At 37.3% G+C, this 12,888-nt stretch overlaps 1 protein-coding gene across 2 annotated transcripts; it reads right to left on the bottom strand.

Annotated features, from left to right (window-relative positions):
* Window positions 1–4,394: 4,394 nt before the first annotated feature.
* LECT2 (leukocyte cell derived chemotaxin 2) lies at window positions 4,395–12,588 on the bottom strand. Of its 2 annotated transcripts, none has more exons than XM_029216270.1 (4): window positions 12,543–12,588; window positions 11,003–11,098; window positions 9,383–9,529; window positions 4,395–5,168 (listed from the first exon to the last, which is right to left on the bottom strand). In XM_029216270.1, exons 1-4 carry the CDS (start codon window positions 12,586–12,588, stop codon window positions 5,002–5,004), a joined length of 456 nt encoding a protein of 151 aa, XP_029072103.1. In that variant the 3' UTR covers window positions 4,395–5,001. The 2 variants fall into 2 exon arrangements, with proteins under 2 accessions (XP_029072103.1, XP_029072102.1); XM_029216269.1 differs by having other exon boundaries at window positions 9,383–9,519; window positions 11,002–11,098.
* Between the last annotated feature and the right edge of the window lie 300 nt (window positions 12,589–12,888).

Genomic DNA, 12,888 nt, shown 5'->3' on the forward strand with positions numbered 1-12,888 from the left:
TTTTGGCTTGCTAAATAAATTTATAATATTGAGCTTTGGATCCCTTAAATTATGTCATTTACAACTTTATATTGTTAACCATTTTTGTTTCATCTTGGTATTGATATATTTTACAAAATATTCAGTACTAAAAACTAAGAGTACAATCAAAATATAGATACAGAGGCTGGCTTAATTGTACTCCATTTTTAGCACTATATAAAATCATATTATGATTCAATAAATAACTTCTAATTTTCAGTGCACTTTGAATTCTACTTTATTATATTACTTGGGAGAAAATGGGCATTAGATTAAAATTAAGTAATGCTAATTCATTTTCTAAAGATACTGTGATTGCTAATTGATTAAATACAGTACTGAGATAAAAAGGTGAATTTTTCAGAGTGTGCTTGGGAGGGAGTCAGCATTTACTGAATATATTTACTGTGTATCTGAAACTATGCCAGATCCTTTGCAGAAGTGATCTTAGAATTTAATTAGTAACACAGCTAAAACTCTTTAACGGCTGTGTATTTGTTGCCTTTAAGGTGAACATATATCCTTAAAATGACCCACAAGACCCTACAAGGTCTGGCTTCTCCCTGCTTCTTTGACCTTGTTTTCTCCTACCAAGTGCCCTTTGCCCTTCTGCTCCCATTCTCTTTCAGTTCCTTAAGACTGCCGTGAACCCTCTAGTCAGAGTGCATTTGTGCATATTCTTTCTACTTCAGTTACTCTCTTTGCTCCATCTTTCCTTTAGATGTCATTTCCTCAGGGAAGCCTCCGTGAGTCTCAGTGCTCTGTGATTTCCCTTTGTGGTGCTTATCACTATTGTAACTTGCTCTTCACTTGTATGATTATTATCTGCTTCAACCATTGTGCTGTAAGCTCCATCGCTGCAGGATCAAGGTTGGCTTTTACTCACTGTTGTATCCCCAGCATCTAGCATAGTGTCTAGCACATAGTAGGCATTCGGCAAGTTTTATATAAGTATTTTCTTTTTCAGACTTTTTCCTCTGAGTCCTCTCCCCAATACCTTAAATTTCTAAGAAGTCAATTAAACTAAAAAAATTGAAATACGTTCATTATTTTCCAGTTTTGAATATTTTTATAGGAAAAAATTTTTAAATATTCTCATCTATTAAGGAATTAAAATATATTGTTATTTCTAAATGGTGATTTTAAAAAGTAGCACAGTTCATATCCGTTTATTTAGACACTGTCCTTGTGCATACGCTGTCACCACTGTACCACGGTCTTTGTTACTGTGATTCTGAGAACAGGCATTTCATTCACCTTTGTGTTTGAAAGTCTCAGAACACATTCAATAAATGCTTGTGGGACCGATATTTCTGGTTCAAAAATAAAGCGCATTTCTTAAAGATAGCTATTACTATTGCAGATCATGTAATTTATACTTTGAGATTTCAGGAGAGTGCAGAAGCAGCACATTTTAGGGAGCTTAAAGTCTGATTAGAACCACAGGACAAACAACCATAAAGGAAACGGCGTGAGATGGAGAGGTCAGTCTGACTGGAGATCAGAGTAGTGGTGGAAACACTGCAGAGATGAACCTCCAGTCTCACCTGGTGTTACTTGAAGTGTATATACCTGAATGGTGAGGTGATAGAATGCCAGTGGTGTTTGCACTAGAGGATAATGAAGCAAAACAGAGAGGGGCTAGAGAAGGGAGGTGAGCCCACTAGCACAGAGGGAGAATGAGTACCAGTGGCCTCTTTCTCATTGAATGAGCAGTTGCTGCTCTAAATAGTGGTCTTTGGTGGCCCAGTATTCAAACCTAGTTAGCTAAGCGCTGTAGTGACTCTTAGAACAAAACTCAGAGTAAAATTGATCAGCTCAGTTAAATGGCCCTGGTTGATCTGGTATACTTTTGATAAATTGAAGAGCAACGACTTTAGGATAGCCATAAACAAGATGAGGAAGTAGAGCATTTTTGTTGCTCCATCAAATGAAAATGTCGCCATTACTTTGGAAGTCCATGAAAAGTACTGCTTACCTAAGGATAGAGGTTTCTAGATAAATGAGTGAGTTCAATATTAGATGGATTTCAAGCCTTAACCTTTGAAAAATATTTTAGTTCTGTAAGCAAACTTGTTCTTTAAAATGTTTTATTTTGCATGTGTTAGAGGGTTCTGGAAAAGTTAGGATAATTTTGTAGGCAAATTGTAAATGGAGAGAATGGGAGAGAAGGTTCTATTGTAGGTTATATTGAAGAGACACAAAAATAGGATTCTCTTTGGTTTTTTCCTTCCTTATAAGCCTTGCTTGCCTCATTTGTATTTTACTAAATATTGGGGAGATAGGCAGATTTTAAAGTTATATGTATTGTTGTTAATATGCGCTAAGTGTGATAAATGTTGCCACAAGGATGTAATAATTCTTCCCTCTCTAGCCTTGGCCTCTTAAATTGGCCACTTATCTTGTTCTTTCATTAAATTACTTTCTTTTAGAAAACTCAAAACATTTTCTAAATAAAAATGGATTTTACAGTCATTTAACCTAATATCTCACACCAAAATTTTAAGTATATATTATAATCACCTTCAGTAAAGAAAATTAAGTTACTCAGGGCTATTACTTCTCTGTCATTTGAACCTTTACAATACTTTAAACTGAACACTTTAACACTCAAACCTAAAGGAAAAGGAAATTAAAACAAAAAACAAACAAACAAAAAAACCTGTGATATAATGCACCAGAGGGCGCTGTATTGTAGTGATTCCTAGGAAAGAAGTCCTTTAGTCTAAAGTTTGCATTTCCATTCAACAGATATGAGAGTGCTTGTGGAAAGCTAGGCAGAAGGCAGTGTTCTTGCTCTACTTTGGAGAAGCTCTCCGTTCCAGGTAATGAGTCTGTTTTTTAAAACAGTCACTTCAGAAGGTTGATTATTTAGAAGGCTAAGCATATATTTCATTGTTCAGACATTTTAGAGCTCCTTTTAAAATTGCCTTTGAAATCTGTATGCTATTTCCTTTTTTGGGATCTCAATGGGAACACAGCCTTTGTCTGTTGAAAACAAATGTAATCTTTGGAAACAATCTAAAGTTATTTGGCACTAAGGAGATGAGCAAGGTAGATGATCAAACCAGACAGTGCTGGTGTTATAGTTTTCTTCTTTTTTTTTTTTTTTTTTTTTGCGGTACGCAGGCCTCTCACTGTTGTGGCCTCTCCCGTTGCGGAGCACAGGCTCCGGACGCACAGGCTCAGCAGCCATGGCTCACGGGCCCAGCCGCTCCGCGGCATGTGGGATCTTCCCGGACCGGGGCACGAACCCGCGTCCCCTGCATCGGCAGGCGGACTCTCAACCACTGCGCCACTAGGGAAGCCCTAGTTTTCTTCTTTTTAACCAAAAATTAAAGTCTTAATTTGCTAGCCTTGTATAAGATGTTATGACACAGTAGAGAATAGTATCTAACTGGATATGAGAAAGTACTAATTGTGTTGTTATATAGACTCTAAACGGTCTGAGAGCCGTCACTGACTCTTTCTTCTTCCTGGAGACCCACCTGTAAGTCCTGTTGCCTCCATAACATCTTCTTCATAATAATAAATACTCATGAAATCACCTCCCAACCATAAAACTACAGCATTGATAGTAACTTAAATTTTTCTGTGTGGTCATTCCCTATCCAGTCCTGAGATAACTAGTGTTCATTATTTGCTTGATTTCCTTTTTATATATTTTTATCACATATGTATATGTGTTCCTAAAAATTACATTTTGGCTTTAATTGTTTTGACTTTATAAAAAGAGTATCATGCTATATGTGATCTTTTGGGCTTTTTTTTTTTTTACTCAGAATTATATTTCTGTGATTCATCTATTTTGTTATGTTTAGCTGAAGTTCACTGCAGTATAATATTCCATCTATAACTAAACCACAATTTGTCCATCTTCCAATTGATGAGCGTTTGAGTTGCTCCAGGTTTTGCTATGACAAATAGTGATTCATGAACATTCTTATACATTACGTCCTAGTATACAAATGCAGCCACTTCTCTCCAGTAAAAAAGTTCAATTGACTGCATTTCCTATAGCATATCTACACTAGGAATGGAGTCATTCTACTGGAGTTGTCTACATTCCAAAGAGTTTAAGCAAAAATTCATGAAGAAAGTTTCCAGAATGATGAATTCACCTTACTCATTTCTTACTGACTGCCTAAAATCTACAGAGCCATATTATTTCTGGTTCTTTGAACATTCATATGGTTTCATTTCTTTTTTGTACTTGTTGTCAGCATAACCAGGAAGGAATAATAAGGATATACGATGATGTGTAGGAATCAGTAGCTATGATAGGCGTATGGCTAGATGAGGTTGACTGACTTGGTTTCATGAGACACTTCAGGTTAGGATAGACCTCTTTCTCTCTCTAGTACTCCCTGTAATGCAATCTTTCTGAAATCTAGAATATTCCATATTACCTTGGACTGCTGTCATTCATTACCTGGAAGATCAACTGCTTAGATAGAGCACGGGAATGTGTGGATATAAAGACCAGCAAACTCTGTCTTATCCGTGTAAACCCCTCACCCTCCAAGCACTTTGACAAACCTAAGGCTATTGCTGAAATTCTCTACTACCTTAACTCAAAAGAAGCCTCCAGTTTATTCACCTAATATTTATCAGGTTTATGTGTCTAGCATTGTACAACACTCTATTCTTGTACCCTAAAAACACTTCAGGCTTTTTCTTATTTTCAAGCAGAAAGCTAGTGGGACCAGTTTGAATTCATATTTATTTACCTTATGTATTCAGGACTGAGAAATCTTTAAGAAAAAAGACACCCCAGATCCCATAGATTACAGATCAGACCTGAGAGATTAATTGACCCTCAAAACATCAAAGTGGCAATGAGTTGAAACCAACATGCTTTTTTCTTTCTTGCATTCATCATGTTTCTATTTGAACACAGGTTTCTTGAAAAGCAGAATATGCACCCAGGTTTTAAGAAGATGGCTCTCTCTTTAGAAGATCTGGTTATTTGTCTTCCATTTATAGGTACACAGTAGGATCACTCAGGTCACAGTTTTCAATGTGTATGTGAGATTGTATGCCAGGGTAAACTTTCTGCAAGGGCAATAGAGTACCCAGTTTTTCTCCCTTCTTGATAGAACCTTTATATTTAATTGGCTTAATGTAGAACACTTTAATACAGAAACCTAAAAGAAAAGAAGCAGTAAAATTATTCATTATCTGGGTTTTAGCAGCCTTGAATCAGAAATTGTAAAAAAAAAAGAAAAAAAAAAGCCAGAAATGAATTAAAAAATACAAAAGGAAAAGGTTGATTAAACTCAATGAGGGCGTAGAAGAAAATGACAGAATCATATCAGAAATGAAGATTAAAATTACAAGATGCCTAAGGAAGAATGGACTCAAATGAGTATTTTAAAAGGCATTGAAGAATAGCAGAAAAACACCAGGTAACTGAGAAAATTGACCCAGAACGATGTCAACTCCAAGACAGATTCCAATAAAACTATTAGACTTTAAAGACAAAGAAAAATGGAAATAACAGGCACAAGAATGCAAATCTTTTTAAATATCAAAAGAAAAATTTAAAACAAAGAAGACCCATCAAATAGAGAAATAGAGATAATACCATTATAATACCATAATTACAACATAAAATAATGACAGTGTTTGGACCAGATATATGAGTTGTATCTATAAATGTTAATTCATATAGTAAAAAGATTTTCCTATTGGCTTGGAAAGCAAAATGCAATTCTGTGCTGTATACAATAAAACAGTAATTGAAAAAGGCTAAAAATTCAGGACTGGAAAAGATTTGCCATGTAAATGGAAGGAAAAAGGATTATGATCCTGTTACCAGAGAGTGAAATTCAGGCCAAAAAGCATTGAAACAAGACAAAGGAGGACAATGTATAAAGCTAAATCCAATGAAGATATAATTATCCATGCAGTAAATAACACAGAAACCACCTATATAAAGGAGAGAATACAGGAGGTATAAGGATATATAGATAGAAACCCAGTAGTGACAGAAGACTTCAACACACTTGCATCAGTGAAAACAGGTCAATTGGGCAGAAAACATAAGTAAGGCTATAGAATTGTCCTGTCCAACACAGTAGCTGCTACCCACATGTGGCTAGTCAGTGCTTGAAATAGCTAATCTGAATTAGATGTGCTTTAAGTATAAGATACACACTGGATTTTGAAGACAGTACTCCCCAAAAAGTAAAATATTACTAATTTTTATATTAATTGCATTTTGAAATAATAATTTGGAGGTATTAAGTTAAATACGTTGTTAAAATTAATTTCACTGTTCCTTTTTACTTAATATGATTACTGAAAAGTTAAGATTGCATATGTGGCTTTTATTATACTTCTGTTGGACAGTACTGCTATAGAAGATCTATGGAAAATTAATAAGGTGCATTTTATGCACATATATTAAACAAAAATATGTGCAAGACCTCTACATTGATACTAATACAACTCTAATTAAGTTACTAATACAACAGTGTAAGAAGACCTAAATAAATGGAAGATTTAACAAGTTCGTTGATTGGATGACTTTCATTACTTTTAAGATATCAGTTCTTCTCAGTTTGATCCTGTATGATGAATGCAAACCCAAAGTCCCAGCAAAATTTTTGGTGGAAATTGACAAACTGATTCTGTAATTTATTTGGTAATGCAAATAACCCAAGAATTGCCAAGACAATCTGAAAGAAGATCAAAGTTGGAAGAGTTATATTATTTATATCAAGATGTATTTTAAAGCTATGGTAATTAAGACAGTGCAGTATTTGTGGAAGATTGACAAACTGGCCAGTGAAACACAATAGAAGGACCATAAACAGACCTATGTATATTCAAACCCTGATCTATGACAAGAGATACTGCCGTGTGGTAAGGAAAAAATGGTCTTGGCAAGTTAATGGTACTGAGTCAGATGTCGATACGGGGGGAAATTTTGATCCCTATCTCATTCCTTACACAAAAACCAATTCCAGATGGATTATAAATCTAAGTATGAATGATGAAGCAATCAAGCTTGTACACAGAAACATAGGGACAATACCTTTATGACTAGGGTGGGCAGATGTGTCTTAAACGGGTAATAAAAATGCATCAAAGGTAAGGGAAAATATTACTAAATTGGACTGCATTAAAAATAAGAATTTTTGTTTATTAAAAAACACTAGAAAAGTGAAAAGGAACCCATAAAGTGGGAGAAGATACTTACAATACATATATTGGACAAAGGACTCATATCCAAAAGACACAAAAAGCTCCCACATACCAATAAGAAAAAGGCAAAAAAGCCAGGGCAAAATACATGAATAGGCACTTTGCGAAAGACAATATCCATGTTATCAATAAATATGAGAAGGGGCTCAATATCATTAGCCATCATGGAAATGCAAATTAAACTTAAGTGAGATACCGTTACATACTCATCAGAATGGCTGAAATGAGAAAGGTAGCTAGATAACACCAAGTATTGTGTATGGAGCAACTGGAACTTTCATACACTCCTCTTGGGGCTGTGAATTGGTACCACTACTCGGGGAGACTGGGTGGCAGTACCTTCTAGCACTGCAGATACATATACCAAGTAACCCAGCAACTCCACTCCTCCAGCATTCTGCCAGTTGCTGAGTATATTGATTCCAGTTACGCATTCTGGTACCGGCGAAATTACCACAGGGTGGATATGTGGATGCACTAGGTCAACTGTAGGGTGGACCCTAGGAAAAAACTATGTTGATCACCTGACCCTAGAAGCCCCTAGTCTGATTGATGGACTACAGTGGCTTGGGTCTTTAGGAATCACTGTCAGTTTTGAGCGAGTCTCTTCTTCCCCAGTATACAATCATCCTGCTGAAAGGCTGCAGGTCCTTTTGGGGATGGCTAGAAGTAAGGGTTACAGTAGAAATTTTTGGCATTGTAATAGGGCCCTTCCTCAGAAGGACTCAGCCTCTCTTTCATTCAAGGGGCTCTGGGACTGTGAACTGGCTCAAGTCTGGGAATTGGTGGATGGTGTTGGGAGGAAGGTTTTGAGACCCAGTATTGTCATGATTGAAGTCAGAATTTTGTTCATCAGACCTAGAGTGTTTCCATTTATACAAATCAAATAAGGCTTTAGCAGGCTGCCCATGTATTCAGTTCTAGGTCACCATGATTAACTAGACAATGCCACAGGTCTCTGCTTCTGATGTACCTGATTACTGCTTCAGCTCTGCTCCCTGTTGGATAACCATGCCAGCCTTGGCTTCTAAGTGGACTCCACTCAATGGCAGTAGTTCCTCTTGTCATTTCAGGCCTAGAGAGGATAGCCACCAGATAGCTCCTCAAGGATGTGGGCTCCCTCACAAAGTGTTTCTCACAGCCTTAGTGAGAGGAGTGTCTTCCGGATCCACTCCCAACAGGAATGCATATTTATGTTAATGAAAAGAAATGTACAGAAAGTTCATAGCAGCATTTTCATAATCGCCTGAAACTGGATACTGCCCAGATGTCCGTTTAGAGAAGAATGATTAAATAGGTGAAGATATGTGCATACAATGGAATGCTCTACATCGATAAGGGTGAAGGGACTTAAACTACATGCAAAAACATGAATGAATCTCACAAACCTTATGTGGAGTAAAAGAAGCCCCACTCAAAAGACTGCATGCTGTTTAATTCTATTTAAGTCATTTTCAGAAACAGGCAAAGCTAATGTGTGGTGGGATAGTAATCACCCTTGCTGGGAGTGATGACTAAAAGGTAGCACAAGGGTTCTTTGAACTGCTGCTGATATTCTTTTTCTTGATCTGATGGAACCAACAGGCTACACAGGTGCGCTTACTTTGTGACAATTCATGGCGCTGGCCATTTTTGCTTTGTGCACTTTGCTGTGTGTATGTTCTACGTCAATCCAGTTAAAACAACCAGACAATAAGCCCAGCACCTGGAGTACCAGGAGGCCCAGCTTTACCTAGAACATAGAGCATTTGAAAATAGTTCACATCAACTCTTGCAGAGATGCCAACATTTTCGAATTGTGGGATTTTGGTGAATGAAAGCGTCTGTTCATTACAGTTAATACCGCAATGCTGAAAGTGATTTTGCTTGTAGATTGTTAAGCAAAGCCACATGGGCCTCAGGAAGAAAGCCCTTCAGTCAACTATAGAGTTAGGTGGGGAGTGTATGCATAAAGAAGATGACTTCAGGGAAAGTGGTGGAACATCTTTGAAAATGCAAGGGCTGCTTTAGTTTGGTACCCTTTGTCCTTTAGGTCCTAGGTTTTGTCACTTTGAAGGAAGAATGAAACGTCTTTGTATAGAATATGCATTAAATAAATAAGCATCAAACATCTCCAGTATGTGCTCCAGGTATATACACCACCCCTTACCTCTTCCAGAGATCCGAACACCATTATTGATGGCATTTTTGTTTTTATAAGGTTTCTCCTGGCCCACAATCATTCCGGTGAAAGGTGCATACACAGTAGATCCATCCGAGCACAAGACATCCACACCCTGGTGAAGCCTATGATTTCCAGGATGTAAATAAGAATGAACAGACTGAGGAACTGCCCTGGGAATTTTATTGCCCAGGAACATGGTGTTAGCCCACTGTTCCCAGACCAGGGTATCAAAAGTTGAAGCTGCTGGAACGTGTTGGAATGTCCCAGGTTTCCTCACCCTGTTTACCCAATTTTCACCTCCTTCTCTGCAGGTTGTAATAACGATGTTATAAAGGTTAAAACATTTAAGATAGTAAAACACAGGAAGCCTTTAAAAATGTTAGCCATTATTATTATATGGCATTTTGGGGAAATGAGGCAATCCGTGTAAGTAAATTTTATAGATAACTGAATCTTGACCCCTGCAAGACCACTTAGAAAAGAGATGACTTTTTATGGGAACCTATGATAAAAGAATCATATGTTACCCTAGTCCTATTTTTCTCCCAGTGATCCATAAGTCATTATAAACATCATTTATTGTGTATGGTTTTAATATAGTGAGTGATACCTCCTGCATTTATTAAAGTGTGTGGAGCACAAACACAAAATGATCCCAGGTTGTGAGATTTCTTGCCATCTCCACCAGTCCTCACTGTTGACACTATGCCCGTTCTCCACCCGCCTCTTCTCCCTTCTAATAGTCTACCTGAAAGTCAGATTCACTAGGACTGTTAGCATCATGTGTAAAGCAACACTGAGCAGATTCCAGGTGAGGAGCCAGTAAGTTATTGTATGAGTCAAGTGCATAAAGTTTAGGATATGAACTAATTGAGTCTTAATTTTGGCAATTCAGCGGCCACTTTCCCCTATGTCCTGTCTCTTAGCCCTATTCCAGGTATGTGAGGTTGCTTTGTAAGTAGTATCTGTGTGAGTGAGAGTTGTTCTGTGATTAGGATGGAGATCAGTGATACAGTTGGACACATGGCTATTTCATCAGAAAGTGGCAGTCCCAAGGTAGTACTGTGCACTGTTGAAAGTTCACATGTGTGTCTCTCACTGTCTGGAAGAGATGACCTGCTTAGGGCCAGCCTCAGTTGTTCACCTCCCAGAGCCTGGGTCAGTAACACCATGGTTTGATGGGAAGAGGATTCAAAAGCCTGAATTCTAGTCCAGCCTACACCACCTCCAACTGTGTTTGGCAAGTCCCTTAACCCTTTGGTGCCCCAGTTCAAGTTCCTCATCTATAAAATGGGACAGTAATGTTTGGCTTCCACCTTGGAAAAGCCAGGTGAGGTGAGTCAACGTGTGAAAACATTGAGAGAAAACACTGCTCTCCTCTCTCTTGCCCTTGTTCAATGCTCTGTTCCTAATTCAGAGCGCAGAGTTGACACCCTGTTCTTGGAAGTTGCTCCAAACGTGGTAATGTAACTGGTTATATCTCTGAATTTTCCTGCTGTAGGAAGGGAGAAGATGGTGAGCACTTGAAGGAACTTTGGGCAAGGACACTAAGCAAAGAGGTTACGAGCCAAAAGAGGATATGGTTATGTGTGAAACCCTGTTACCTTTGAGCCGTGTACTGGCCACAGCCGTGGCTATCACATGTCCTGATCTCATTGGAAGACTTGCCAGCACATATAGTAGCCCATGGCCCAGCCAGTGCTAAAAAGGAGAAACAGGAGAAGCACATTTCCTGACCACATATTCCCAATCTCTACTATCCTTGTGTCTCCCAGTAGATTGAAAAATTCTGTTTTCACTATACTTTCTCTCTAATTTTTCTGTAGTTTAAGGGGTGGGCTTCCTTTAACTCCTGATTCAGCTATAAAATGGGCTTTTCCCCTGGTCACGGAAGTCTGTTTTATGACATGTAGAGTATTTGTGTGTTTCTTTATAAGCATTTACCTTTATCATTATAGTTTGTTTCAGATTATTCATTAAACAGTGGTATAGATTGCACTTTTCAAATTTTTTTTTGCTCATGACTTGGTATGGGGACCACTATGTTTAGGTTAAACAAAATAAACAGCATGGCTCAAACAAATAATTCTAGAAATTCTTTAGTTACTTTAGTAACTTTGAAATTTTCTTTATTGCTAGTCTTCATAATCAAATCCAAGAAAATGTTTGAATTAAAGCAGAAGCAAACTCTGCACTATAGCAAAGTTTATTTAACAGGAAATAAATCTCTTTCATATTTGCAAACATAGAAGAGGAGATTCTTAGAAATAAGAACATGTCAAACTAATTTAGCCTAGAGTGGAGTGAGAAGAGAAAGTGGGGAAGGGAGTAAAACAATTATTTAAAAAATTATGAAGCAGTAAAACATGGAGGAGCGCGCTGGCTCTCTCTGTGTATTTTGTGCAAACTTTGTTTTTAGCGCGACTTCTCTTTAATAGAGTAGGCACTTGATAAATGTTTATTTGAATTAAATTTCATGGATTTCCAATTGTTAACGTTCACAGAGAGATGCGTTAAGAAACTCGTCCTTTTACTTCAGGACAGACTAACAAAAACAAGTAAAAGCAAGAATCTGCTAATTTGGTTGTTGATTTTATTTAAAGATATTTTGCTATTCAGTAATATATGTGCTATGAAGAGAAGCTACAGAATATGGCCATTAAGCATATTCTTGAATATACCTCTAAAAGGTGGGTTTCATAAGTCTTATACCTCGGAGCCAAGCTTCAGATCTCTTTGGCAACTAATATTTAGCCTTCAGAATTGAGACATATATTAGACAGTTTATTAATTTATTCATTTTCTCTTGTGCTGTGGCAGTTCCCCTTGTCCTAATCCATACTAGTCTCTGTATCAGGAGTTTTATAAATCAGATTCTTATACAAACTTTATTTTCTAATTTTGTTCCGATTAAGTCCTAGACTAAGACGGAAAGACTTTTCTATTTCTCTCATTAAAGAAACAGAACATTCAGATGGAACTCATTGAGGACCACCCCTCTCCCCCGTGTATCCTTCCTGTTCCACTTTTAATAACCAAATAGACAAGTTTCTGTTGTGATTATGATGTTAATGACTTTTAAATCTATCCTTGAAATCAGTTTTCAAAAGTCAGCCAAGATTGTAAAATTGTAATTTTGACTTACCAGGTGAAATCAAAACAGCCGGAAGGAGGACTCCTGTGGAAAACATTTGGCTTTGGTCTCCCTTAGGGTGCTTCTTCCTCTGATACTTAGGATTGCCCCTATGCTCTCTTGGAAGAATACTCAAGTTTGAATTAGTATTTTCTAGCTATTTAGCCTTAGAATGCTGCATCTCTCATATCTTTAATTTGTTATGAGACACACAAAACAAATATGAGAACGGGGGGGAATCAGATTCTGATATTCCATGGATAGCTGTTTGGCTCATATGTAGGACCTATGTAAAAGCTTTTGTTCTGAGGAAGCTAACTTTATTGGAAATGCTGACTAAATATTAACAGAAAGTGAT

Source organism: Monodon monoceros, unplaced genomic scaffold (genome assembly GCF_005190385.1).
Source record: "Monodon monoceros isolate NGI ecotype Baffin Bay Population unplaced genomic scaffold, NGI_Narwhal_1 Super_Scaffold_12, whole genome shotgun sequence".
Lineage (NCBI taxonomy): Eukaryota > Metazoa > Chordata > Mammalia > Artiodactyla > Monodontidae > Monodon > Monodon monoceros.

Coding starts and splice junctions, on each gene's coding strand:
- LECT2 (XM_029216270.1), bottom strand. CDS start 12,588: ATGTTTTCCACAGGAGTCCTCCTTCCGGCTGTTTTGATTTCACCTG. Junction 11,099..12,542: donor GGCTGTTTTGATTTCACCTG/GTAAGTCAAAAT, acceptor TCTCCTTTTTAG/CACTGGCTGGGCCATGGGCT. Junction 5,169..9,382: donor TGTTCGGATCTCTGGAAGAG/GTAAGGGGTGGT, acceptor CTTTTCTTTTAG/GTTTCTGTATTAAAGTGTTC.